This window comes from Chelonoidis abingdonii, chromosome 8, assembly GCF_003597395.2.
Source record: "Chelonoidis abingdonii isolate Lonesome George chromosome 8, CheloAbing_2.0, whole genome shotgun sequence".
Lineage (NCBI taxonomy): Eukaryota > Metazoa > Chordata > Testudines > Testudinidae > Chelonoidis > Chelonoidis abingdonii.
The window spans coordinates 63260937-63273257 of NC_133776.1; the positions used below are offsets into that span (position 1 = coordinate 63260937).

The window sequence follows — 12321 nt, forward strand, 5'->3', positions numbered from 1 at the left end:
TTGAGTGTGGTTAAACATGAAAGGCTGAGAAACCACCTTAGGGAGGAAAGCCGGGTGTGGTCGTAACTGCACCTTGTCTTTTGTGAACATAATGTATGGTTGGAACCACCATAAGAGCCTGAGTCGAAGACTCGTCTGGCCGATGTAATGGTTTACAAGGAAAGCTGTCTTCCAAGACAGGTATAGCAGCGAGCAGTCGCTAACAGGGTCGAATGCGAGGAGACATAAGTCTGGTTTTAAACCCAGGTGAGGTCCCCAGGTTGGGGCTGGGCGGCGTACCTAGGGGCGTATGCGCTGCAAGCCCTTGAGAACCTCGAAACCATTAGAGTTGTGAGAATACACAGAACGACCACCTTAGCCTGGATGGAAGGTAGAGATGGCTGCCATAGTGTACCCTCAGCGATGACACCGCTAGGCCCTGCTGGTTGTCATGGGCCAGAGGGTAGTCCATAAAAGAGGGGATCGAGTGATCCAGCAGGAGTAAGACTTAAGCATTGTCGCACCTGTAGGAGAAACGCTTCCAGGCCTGGCCAGGTACGTTGACCAGTGGAAGGCTTCCTGCTATCCTGATAGTCACGTAGCAGCCACACCGGGAGGTGAAGAGACTGCAGGTCCGGGCGGCGAAAGTCTGCCGTCTGCGTCCTGAGGTACTGAGGTCTGGTGGAGTGGCAGGGTAATTGGTAGGCTATTGACAGGCCGAGCAAACGTGCGTATCAGTGCTGCCTGGACCACGCTGGAGTGATCATGATGATGCGCGCCCTGCCCCCTGCGAAGTGTTGAGCAGACCCAATGAGCCGGGGGAAGGTGGGAAGGCATAAAGGTGTTGGCCCTTCCACGGCATGAGGACAGCGTCCGAGATCAGTCCCGCAGGGCGGGAGAGACTTGGAAGGAGCAGACCTCCGGACATTTCGCATGTTCTCGCGCGGTAAGCGAACAGGTCCATCATGTGGGGAAAAATCACCCACTTCTGGCAACAGAATGCATCACATCGGGCAAGGGCGAACACTCATGAGACAGGAAAGACCCTGCTGAAGTCGAAGCGCCCAAGGAGAAAGGATGCTACCAGAACTTATCGAGTGGGCTATGCAAAAATCCCAGAGATGGACTGACCTCCTGACAAAAGGACGGACCATGTCCCTCCCAGGTTGTCTATGTAGTACATGGCCGTTGTGCTGGCTTGTAAACACTTGCAACGCACGGCCTCGCAGCTGCTGCTGGAACCCCTGGCACGCCAGGCAGACTGCTCTCAATTTTGGACATCTGATGTGGAAATGCCAGCTCCTGAGAAGACCAAAGGCCTTAAGCCCAAAGGTTACTGAGGTGAGCACCTGAGGCTGAGAGATGACCGCATCCGTCGTCAGGGACAGTGAAGGTGCTGGGGCGGATTAGAGCAGGCATCCCTGCCCACAACCAGGAGAGGAGTTAGCCACATTCTAGGGGAGCCTAGGGTGCTCGAGGAAATGGTGACTATCGTGACCATTGGGCCCCTGTCCCGGCCGTACGCCGATTGAGCCAAACTTGAGATGACAGAGCCAGAGCTTAGCGTGTTTTGGTACAAACTAGCAGGCAGCCATGGGACCCGGGAGACCGAGACAAGGTGCGAGCCAAGGTCATTTGGAAAGTTTGCCAGACCTCGGCATGATCGGTGCCATCGCCTGAACCCGGGCTGTGGTCTAAGCAGGATCCGGCTAGCTCGGAGTCCAGGATAGCCCCTAGCAAAGTCTAACTCTCTGCGTGGGAACCAGAGTGGATGTATTCTATAGTGATCATCCATGCCTAGACATAGTGAATAGGTCCTGACGATTGCCCACACGCTGAGTCGACACTTGTGTCTTGGATCTGCTCAGAAAGCCAATCATCCAGATACGGAAAACGCATAATCCGCACGTCGGCGGAGGTGGTGGCGGACTACGGCCACACGACTGTTATATGCCCTGTGGGGCTGTAGAAAGGCAAACAGCAGGACCGTAAACTGGAAGTACTTCAGACCGGTTGGCTAGAAAGTGGAGGTATCTCCTCGTGCAGAGGGAGAATGGCAATGTGAAAGTACGCGTCCTTCATATTCGATGAGCGGCATACCAGTCTCACAGGATCTAAGGACCAGGATACTCATGGTCTCCCAAGGATAGCCATGTGGGAACTCAACGCATCTTATCAATAAACTGGTGAGTCCTCGTAGGTCTAGGATAGGTCTGAGACCTCCATACGCAGTCTGGGATAGGGAATATAGGAGTAATTGCCCCTTCGTCCATCGGCGTCTGGCACACTCTTGTAAGAGAAATTGGCTGCCCGAGAGAGGAGTACCTGAAGAGGACAGGGATTGGAAACAAATTCGAGGTGGACCCATACTCCACCATGTGTAGGGAACAGCGAACTGAAGTTAACTGGACCCATGCCAAGAGAAAGTAGGAGTGGGATCCCGCATGCTTGTAACCGGTACGCCGCCCTCCGGCGCACCTTCGAAAAGTCGTCGGTTTTGCGGTCCCCAGTCCGTGATTGGTGAGGGAACCTCGAGTCTTGGACCCTCTATGGGTCCTGACGGTCGTCTGTGCGACTTTCTATTCTTTTCTCGCCCACGGCTGTCATGCAAGAGTCCTAATCTGTGGCTAGGCCAGAGTGTGCGGGACCTGTGTGGCTGGGATGGAAAGGCCTGCAGTAGGGTCGTTCGTCGCACAGTATGCACGCCGAGAACGAGCGCATTAGGACCTTGTTGCCCAGTTCAGGCTTTGGCAGTCTGGGTGTTGATTTCACCGCAAAGAAGGCCCTTTACCAACCAAATGGTAAGTCGGTGGAAAAGCCGGATGGTTTGAAACCTGAAGCCATGAGATGCTCCCTCTTGGTAATGCAGGCCCTGGAGAGAAGCTCTGGCCGCCTTTTTCCCTCTTCCTCCAAGAGGCCAGTGAACGCTAGTGGCAGAACCTTGATGAGAGAAGCTCCATAAATTTATTCACGTATCCACGGTTGTTTATTATTAAATATGGCTCCCTAAGCAGGGCTTATTGATTTAGCCACACAGGGGCTATAAAGGCCCTTGCAGAATACACCTTCGCTGATGAGTAGGTCATTCGCCCCTAGCCCCTTCGATTTTGGGCTGGCTGCCACCTGTTGGCCATGCCACCGTTCCCTTTTTTCTTAACTCAAACTGCCAGTGACTACTTGAGAAGGGAGGAGAACGGACAGACACAGAAGTAGCGTACCCCCAACAGGAGTATCAGCATCTCGGCCTGGATGCGTCCGAATTAGAACCAGGTAAGGTCCCCTTCTACTTGCGGCAACTGCCGATAAAGTGTCATCCCTTATCCAGGGTCCCCACCTCCTGGGACATTACCTGTGGTCGGTCTGTGCCAACAGCTTGGTGAGGTTCGCAGGGGGGAGATAACTCGTTATTGCGAGGTGCACGTGAGTGCTACTGCTCGTCATAGGAGGCCTGACGGGCTCTCAGGCTGGTTGGTGGGCACCCAGAACACGCGGGTCCATGGAGCCTAACAGCTGTCTGCCGTGGGAAGACACTGATGCTGTCCGGATTGGCCCATGGAGGGAGCTGAAAACCTCATGGGCCAGAGTGCTCTTAACGTCTACCAGACCTTGCCCAAACTCGGCACCCTGGGGCCGAGCCTAAACCGGCAAGCGCACACTGGTACGTGGACGAGATCCCCGAACCTGCCGACCAGATCGGTGCCGGAGAGGTCGACCGAGATCTCTGAGGTTGGAGCAACACACGGAGTCCACAGTGCCTTGGCTAGCGGCGCTGGGAGCCAGAATCGGTCGCCGAGATGATCGGTCGGTGAACAGGACACCAACCGGGGGTGGCGGACGGCGACCCCGGTGCGAGGAGAACACCTGCAGGACTGCCAGAGTGCCGAAGGAGCGGAAGCGCCGACGAGACACGCATGGTCTGAGACCGGTCGCATCACAACGGCGGCGTGGCCCCGCTCGCTGCGGATGGTAGGCAGGTGCCGAGCTGCGAAGACTGCGTCGATGCAAACGCGGACGCCGCCGCCCGGAGCCGAGGGACGCGCGGCAATGCCCAAGAGAGCATGTGTTGACCCCCGCACCGGCGATGCCGGGTGTTCGAGGCAGAGCAATCTACGCTGTTCATGGGCAATGAGATCCTCACCGCTTGACAATGCTTCTCGCGGCGTGAGGAACGAGCCTAAGCGACGTCCGTGCGACCCAATCACAATCGCGACTAGCCGCGGGACTGTCCCACAGCGCGGACTTGACAGCCCGTGTGGACGGGCCTGATCGATGGTCACTGCGACCGTCATGCTCAGTGCCTCAACAAGGTGGCGCCGGGACGCGACGAAGGGGAGGGGCGGAGGCTTAGCGCGAGGTGCCGGCCGCGGATCTGGCTTACAGCTGCGAGTCTCGAACCGGAGGTCCCCGGGTCGACATAGGCGGCCCAGGCGAGTGCATGGAGTCAGGGAGCTCGACCCCAGTGCACCGCCAAGCGATGGGCCGCGGCGGGGGGAGCAGTCAGGCAACTGGATTCGACGCCCTTTGGGACCGGGATCGGAGCGGTGCCGACGTTGTTGGTGCCGCCAGGTGTCGTTTGCTTCGGGCGATCCGGATCTAAGACACGGGCTCTCTGGCTGCCGGTGCAGTTGGGCACTGGAAGCCGAAAAAGAGGCAGGACTACAACACGGCGCATCGGGAGCAGGCAGGCACTGTTCGACAGCCCCCGCAGGACCCGAAAATCAAGGTGCCGGCGTCATCTAGTGGCCGTCTGCAGGTGCGTGCCGGCGATCCGACTAACCGAGCTCTCTGGCTGACGGCAGTTGGCACAGAACCAGCAGCAGGAGCTCACCACGGCGTGCCGCCGGGGAGCGTTGGGACACTGGCAGGAGGAGTTTGTGGGCCTTCCCTCAACCTCAGAAAGAGGGAGCGTGCCGAGTCGACTCGGTGCCAAGTACGGCCGTGCGGCGGGCCGGTGTGATGGAGTGCTTCTGTCAGCTGAGTGGCCAGCACTCGTGCAGAAGGTGGAGGTTAAAATAAATGAAAGGGCCGCTCCATGTTGTTCTCGGCTTAAAAGCCTTGCAAATGGGGCACTTAGCTGTGAAATGCGATTCCCCGAGGCACCGCAAACAGGAGTCGTGTGGATCTCCTGTCAGCAACGGCCTGTGGCAGGCCAAGCACGGTTTAAGAACCGGTGAGCCGGGCACGGGCTCCGGCACCAGTTGCGGGGAAGGAGCTACTCCCCGAACCCCGCTAACCATTACTAAACTAACTATGCTAGTAAAGAAAAAACGTATAAGAGGATTATAACTATATACACAAGAACTACGAGTAGCTAGGGAAGTGGAGGTCAGCTAAGCTGCGCTCCACTGTTCCAACGACCGACACGGGCGGTAAGAAGGAACTGAAGGGTGGCTGGGACAGCAGGAGTATATATCCGGCGCCATGGCAGCGCCACTCCAGGGGGCGCCCTGCCGACCCACTGAGTGTTGGTAGGGTAAAAATCTTCCAACGAACGTGCACGCGGAGCGCACGCACCTAACTGGAATGGATATGAGCAAGCACTCGAAGAAGAACTATATGTTGTGATTTTTAAGTACACATTTGAGATTCTTCTCCCCCTCTCTTGCTGCATAAATTCCTCCATCTGAATTTGCAGTAGTTTAGCCAGCACTTCAGGATGGTAGTCGGGAGTTCTAGAATCACAAGAATTGAAGAACTGCCCTCCTAAAGCAAGCAAAGGATGGAAGTGCCAAGTACCCAGGGTAATACTGTGTGAACATGTGCACTCAATCCCAGGTGGTAGCTCTGCAGGCTGCTAGAATGTGAATGTTAGGGGAGCAGACAACAACACTGCCTTCACCCTAGTGGACCAAACAAGTGACTAATTTTTCCACAACTCCTCACATCTTTAGGAAAAAGGCCTTGAATTTAGAAGAATCTGGTTTTATTTACTGGTGCAAATGTTAGAGTTCTAGATTACTGGAATTATTCACAAAGTATTCAGAACACAGAATCAGCGCTCCGAGGCGGGGAGAGCTCTCAGTCTGCAGCATGTGTGTCCCCACTTACACCGACGCACCCCAGCCAGACAGGTCTTGGAGCAGGGGCTCAATCTTCATGGATGTTGAAGAGCTTCGCTACTTCATTGAGGTCAGCATGCTCCTCTCCATCTTTAATGATCTGAGGAGACAGAAGAGGGCGCTGAGGGCTGCACACGCTATGTATGTGGAGTCCTCATTTCTAGTTGCCAATAGGGGGTTTCCTACACTTCCCCTGAACGACCTATTTACTGGCCACTACTGGAAACACTATAACTAGGTTAGATGGACCAATGGTCTGGTCTGCTGTGGCAATTCCTATGATCCATTCAAAAAGAGACTTCCCTGGCAAGTAAGAGTGTCTGGCAGAGGATAAAGATAGGGTTACTCTCCCTACAAAAACAGCCTGTCTACCTATTTCCCAGCTGGCTTTAAAGACAGGACAAGAAATCGCCGGTGAAGGTACATTAGATTTTAGTACTTAGTCGCAATTTCCTACTATGAAAATGTATTCTGCTGCTCTGATATGCATGGTTGCTGCTGACACATGCTGCGTACATGACACTTGATGAACTCAAGTGCGTCAACCACTCATCAATAGAGAGGAAACATCTCACCTTTCGAGCAATTGGCATTCTGTTGAAGATGTTCCATAAGACAATTCCCACCACCACTTTATCCCTGATGTAGAAGATGACTCCTTTGCCATAGTCTTCTCCTTGCTTTGGAACCTGAGGTGTTGAAGGAGAGCTGGCAGAGATTGTAATCTCAGAGGCTTCTGCTTCCGTTTCACTTTCTGAGCGGATGCCAGTCCCTACAGCAAAAAAACCCAAGAAAAACAGGGGTGAGTCACACATTGGAAATGTCATGCAAGAGTGCAGCTTTTAGTCTGCAAGGCAAAGCCCGTTGTAAGAACTCTGAATTGCCTATCCAGACCATGCCAATAGCTGCAGTGTTGCAAAATACAATGCATCACTGTGAAAAGGAGACGTGTCATGGGTGAAATAAGTTTCTTTACACAACAGAGTCACTTGTTCGTTAAGTGTAGTCTCTAGAAAGTACCTTACGATTTTGTTTGATATGTAATTATTTGTTTCCAAGACCTTTACTCACTAACTCCGGAATTTTTAGTTTTTAGTGACAAACTTATTCTTGTTTTCAAAGTACTGTGAGGTTAAGCAAAGGGCTGATCCTGAGTGGAATCATGCATGCTGGGGTGTACTGTGTTCCTTTGGGAACAGCAGACCTGGTAATTCTGTGAGTGGCCAGAGTCAGGGGTTGGCTGTCACAGGGGAACGCTTCAAAGGGACTCAGATGCACCTATTGTTACCCTGCAAGCTAACGGGCTGGCAGAGCCCAGAGGAAAGTGCTTGGATGGCTAGCAGGCTGGTGTCAGGGAGCTGACACTCAGCCAAGCACAAGCAAGGCTCCTTGACGTTGGTGCAGGGGTAACAAGGTGGTTCTCAGTCCTGGGCACCCCGAGAGCCGTCACAGCAGCATCCCCTGTATTGCTAGCCAACAATTTTTATACCAAGGTGAGCCACTAAACTGTGTTCCTATATCTCCCCTCCGTGCCCCAAAACCTTTGGTTGGAGCTCACCCCCTGCAGCAAAACAACCTGCCTTCTCGTGGAAGAAGATTGGACACTGCTTCCTGCGTGAGGCAGAGGAGATTCAAGCTGAAGCGCTCTATTCTTTGTTTAGACTGATAATGCCGTCCCCAGATGCACAGATCACTGATCTCTGAATCTGACCAGAGGAGCACCAACATTGCCTAGAACTCACTCACAAGGGTGCTGCTCCCTTCTCCAGAGTGGTGTGGCCAGCAGCACTCTCTGCAGCCTGGGCTGGAGGTGAGCCACGTTCAAAGGGCAGGTGACTCCTGATGCTCAGCACCCTGCACAGTTCTGAAACCCCTGCCGCAGGGGAGTGGAGTGACTGCCTTCAATACATGACAACCTTCCACATATTATCACTCTACAGGCAGCTGTACAGCCTCCAGCAATGCCGCTCCCCTACCTGACTGCTCCGTTGCAGACTTCGGTGTGTCTTTTGCAGTTGCTTTAGCAAAAACTCCTACAGTGGGCAAGCTACTGTCTACAAGGCCAATGGCTTCATATCCGACGTCAGGGCCCAGGTCACTCCTAGCAATAAACAGAAACAGACCATTGCAGTGTCCCACTTTGAAACATTAACTAGCCACTTAACAATCTGATTGATTTCAAAGAACCATGAGGCCACAGAACACCCAATTACTCCAGAACAGCTTTGTGCCCAGATGGGTTACCTGGTGGACAGAATACTAGAGGTGCCAGCCAGCACCAACAGGGTGCTTTGGCTGCACAGCTCTCAGCGCAGGCATTCAATGGACAAGTGTAGATCTAACTGAACATGGGAGGGGGAGATGGCCTAGCAAACTTGCCTGTTACTTCACAGTGAAATATTGCAATGCACCATCCCCCACAGAGCTGCTCAGCAATCAAATGTGCTTCTGGGTGGCCAAATACCCAGGATCTACACAGCGAGTGCTATGCCATGGTACCTGGTCTGGCAACACAGCAAGGGATTGGAGAGTAACTTTTAGCCACCACACACTGACAAATGCCAAGCGAGACCCAGTCTGGCTCGCCCGTGGTTAGAACAGTTAAAATAGAATACTGCATGTATTAATCCTACTTGGAACAGCTGCTCCCATGGTACAAGGTAATGTGTAAACATTTGCTCAGACTGTAAATCCCCTCAGGCAAGGGAGAAGCATTGCCCAGTGTGAATTTCTCATTCACCACAAGAGGTGTTATCCCCTGCCCATCAGGAAGGACTACTGTGTCCAAATGTGTCATTGTGGAATAAGGACATCGTTGATTGTTTCCCCCACAGCTCTGAGGAGGGGACACACCCAAGCCCTCATCCCATCGCAGCTTGAACACTGGGGAAAGGGAATAAAAAGGCCTGTTAAGGAGAACTGATTATTCCTTTGCTGCTTGAACTCTGAGGGGCGAGTTTTTTTGCCTAGGCAAGGAGTCCCCAACAGTTGAGCTTGGGTGAGCCCTAAAGGACACCAAGTTTTTTTTAAATTACAGAAGTTTCTATCATCATTTGGAATGGAAGACTAACTTGTGTGCGTGTACACTACCTGCTTTAACCCTGTAAATAACTCATTTCTTTTCTCTAGTTAATAAATCTTTAGTTAGTTCATTACAGTATCAGCTACAAGGGTGGTCTTTGGTGAGAGATCTGGGTGCTGTTGACCTGGGTAAGTCTTTTGGGACTGGGAGTAAACTGAATGTTATTGGGATTTTTGGTGTAAGAGACTATCTATTACAAATGCAAGCTTTAGACTGGCATGCTCAAGGGGACTGTCTGACACTCCACGGTAAGACTAGTGTGTTGGGAGTTCACACTTGTTACCAGAAATCTAATTAAAGAACATACAACCAATCTGGGGCTTGTGCCCTGCTCTGTGACAGTCTGCCCTGAGGCTGACACTCATACTTGTAAGCCACTCCGGACAGCGAGACAAAAGATATATAGAAAGAGGGAGAAAACTACCAGAACATTGACTGATGCCAATAAGGCTTAGCAGCTCCTGTCATGTTTTCTCCAGCTAATCTTCCACTCACAACAGCATGATCATGATGCTCCACCCGTCTTCTGCCTAGCTTGATATCGTAGAAGCAGGCGGCATCTCCTGCCTAAAAGATACATGCACGCAATGCAAAATGGACAAGAGAAAAGGCAAGTTAAAGAGAAAAAGAATGATGGGAAATGTTGCCCAACCATAAAGGGAAAGAAAACAAAGGGTTGCAGGACAGCCTCCAATTTAGCAGGTCTCCATGGCTTCAGCACTTCTGCCAGAACCAGGAAAACTAAGATAGTTTTGTGGTCATACTGATCACACTTCAAGGAGGTTTGGATTCCCTGCCAAGGACCTGTGTGTGTCAACACAGGACTCCTCTGGCATTAGGCAAAGAGGTGAGGAGGTTACTGGGATATGCCAACTTCTCATACACACAGTGCTCATACTTGTCAAGTAGAAGTTTGCACACAGTTCTGACTACAGGAACAAGGTGTGCCAGCGACTGTGCATCAATGAGCTACCTAAGATTGCCGGGAAGGCCCCAGATAGTGTTACGGCTGAGATGCTGTTGCTCTCTACATCTTACTTGTATTGTCAGCCCACAATCCACCCATTCACCTAAACTGGGTTTGTAATCACAGTTCTATGTACATGCTTATTCACTGCAACATAAACAGCAGATAAAGAAAAATCTTCCACCTGAACACACGTACCACCCAGATGTTGGAGCGTGCCTGCAGCTCTGCGTTCACCCTGAACCCTCCAAAATCAGAGTCTACCTCCAGGCCAGCAGACTTTGCTAACTCCACATTGGGCTCCAGGCCCACTGCTGCCACTATGTGATCAGTCTCCACCTGATGGAGAGAGAAATTCAGACCGGTTACATTACTGGTTCCTTCTCCACATTGCCAAGTGTCTGGCTCGCTATCTGCTCCTGGCATTTACCTTTCTTCCATCCTTCAGTTTAATTACCAGCCGGTTTCCACAGACACAGACGGACTTCACCACAGCATTGGGCATGACATTAACACCCTCTGGAAACAAAAACATAGAACACTCAACTGGAGGCCAGGGGAAAAGAGCAGAGATTTCAGGGGAAGCCAAACTGTGTGGTGCAGACACACAAGCAATGTACCACTTTTTGATTGTACCAGGCAGAATTGCGAATGGCTCAGCAGCTAAGGGACACTGGCTTCTTTGTTGTACACAGGATCCACATAGTCCAGAGTAAAAATGTGAACAGAAAGGAAACCAACTACAGTACAGCCTCAGAGTTACGAACTGACTGGTCAACCACACACCTCATTTGGAACTGGAAGGACACAATCACGTAGCAGCAGAGACCAAAAAAAGGCAAATACAGTACAGTGTTAAACGTACACTACTAAAAAAATAAAAGGGAAAGTCAAAAAACATTTAGCAAGGTAATAAAAATGTTTCTATGCTTGTTTCATTTAAATTAAGATGGTCAAAAGCAGCATTTTTCTTCTGCATAGTAAAGTTTCAAAGCTGTATTAAGTCAATGTTCAGTTGTAAACTTTTGAAAGAACCACCATAACGATTTGTTAAGCATTACAAACCACCTCCATTCTCGAGGTGTTTGTAATACTGAGGTTCCACTATAATGAGTCTGAAGAGGATTGTTTAGAAACACAGGAACTACAGCAACAAGTGATTGTCTGTAAGGAGATGCAAGTTACATGCACAGAAACATGCAGGGATTGGGACCTTTATTTTCCAGTCCTCAGGCACTATAATGGATACATAGGTTAGATATTGCTCCATTCCAGCCGGGTCCACAGACCGTATAAGGGATCTTCTGGGACCAGTGGAAGAGAAGGAGACCAGCCCCGTCAGTCACTATGCCCTGCGGCTAAGCCCCACGCTTAAAAGCCCATTAGCTCTATTCTGCCTCCATAGCGGGCTGGGTGATCAGTCCTCTTCCTTCCTCCATCCCAACCCTCAAGAAAACAAGAAATTATTCTAAATGGAAAATGCCAAAGAAGAAAAAGGAACTTCAGACCCGATCAGCTTGGCCAGCTAATCCCGTCAGGTAGGGAAAAACAGGGCCTTGCTTGCCCAAGATGGGAGGCCATGCAAGATGTGTTCCCTCTTCCACAAGTTTTGCTCCAGGCTAGATGGCTGAGGCACAAAACCAGAGGCAGAATCCCAGGTTCTGGCCATTATGTTCGATGCAGCTCAGGAGAAGGTAGGAAGTCAAGTCTTGAAGCCACACTTTGCTCCCAGAATGCTGGGGCCACCTGGCTGCTGATATTGTTCCTGCCACAAATTAGAACAGCCTCAGGGCCATTACAGAGATAGCCATGGACAGGGTACCCTGCCCATGCCCCCTGCACAAATGATTGGGAGGACGGGTGCCACAGGACCCACCATGCCGGCTCTGTGCTACCCAAGGAATCCTCAAGCAGCCAGGTAAGCCAGCCTTAGGGCTGTTTTGTACCACGTAAACAGACAAGTGTTCTATCTAAAACATGTCCTGTTCTGCTCATGGGTTGCCTGTCAGTGAACTGTGCCTCTACTGCACCAGAAATCCCCTCTCAGCATTAGGCAAATGCTCAAGCAGGACCCTCTCCTCTGGAGTGAAGGGACATTCCTCAGAGGGGATGCAGGGAAGGTTAAAAGGCCTGCATGCAGCTCTGGAGTTATGGCTAAGGAGCATATGATCAGGTCCAAGTGAGAAGAACAAGCTAAACCTAAAACCTAAGTAGATTAGAGATTCTACAGCAGA

The 12321-nt window shown here is 51.4% G+C and overlaps 1 protein-coding gene across 4 annotated transcripts in view; it reads right to left on the reverse strand.

The window, feature by feature from the left end:
• Positions 1-5885: 5885 nt before the first annotated feature.
• The window catches only part of AIFM1 (apoptosis inducing factor mitochondria associated 1), a 35464-nt gene continuing 29028 nt past the window's right edge, over positions 5886-12321 (reverse strand). For all 4 annotated transcript variants that reach the window (XM_032786068.1, XM_032786035.2, XM_032786046.2 and 1 more), the window contains exons 13-18: positions 10518-10606; positions 10286-10426; positions 9545-9687; positions 8015-8139; positions 6614-6810; positions 5886-6138 (exon numbers count right to left, since the gene is read on the reverse strand). In XM_032786068.1, coding sequence (XP_032641959.1) covers positions 6067-6138; positions 6614-6810; positions 8015-8139; positions 9545-9687; positions 10286-10426; positions 10518-10606 — 767 coding nt within the window. In that variant the 3' untranslated portion in view covers positions 5886-6066. The remainder of the gene's footprint in view (positions 6139-6613; positions 6811-8014; positions 8140-9544; positions 9688-10285; positions 10427-10517; positions 10607-12321) is intronic.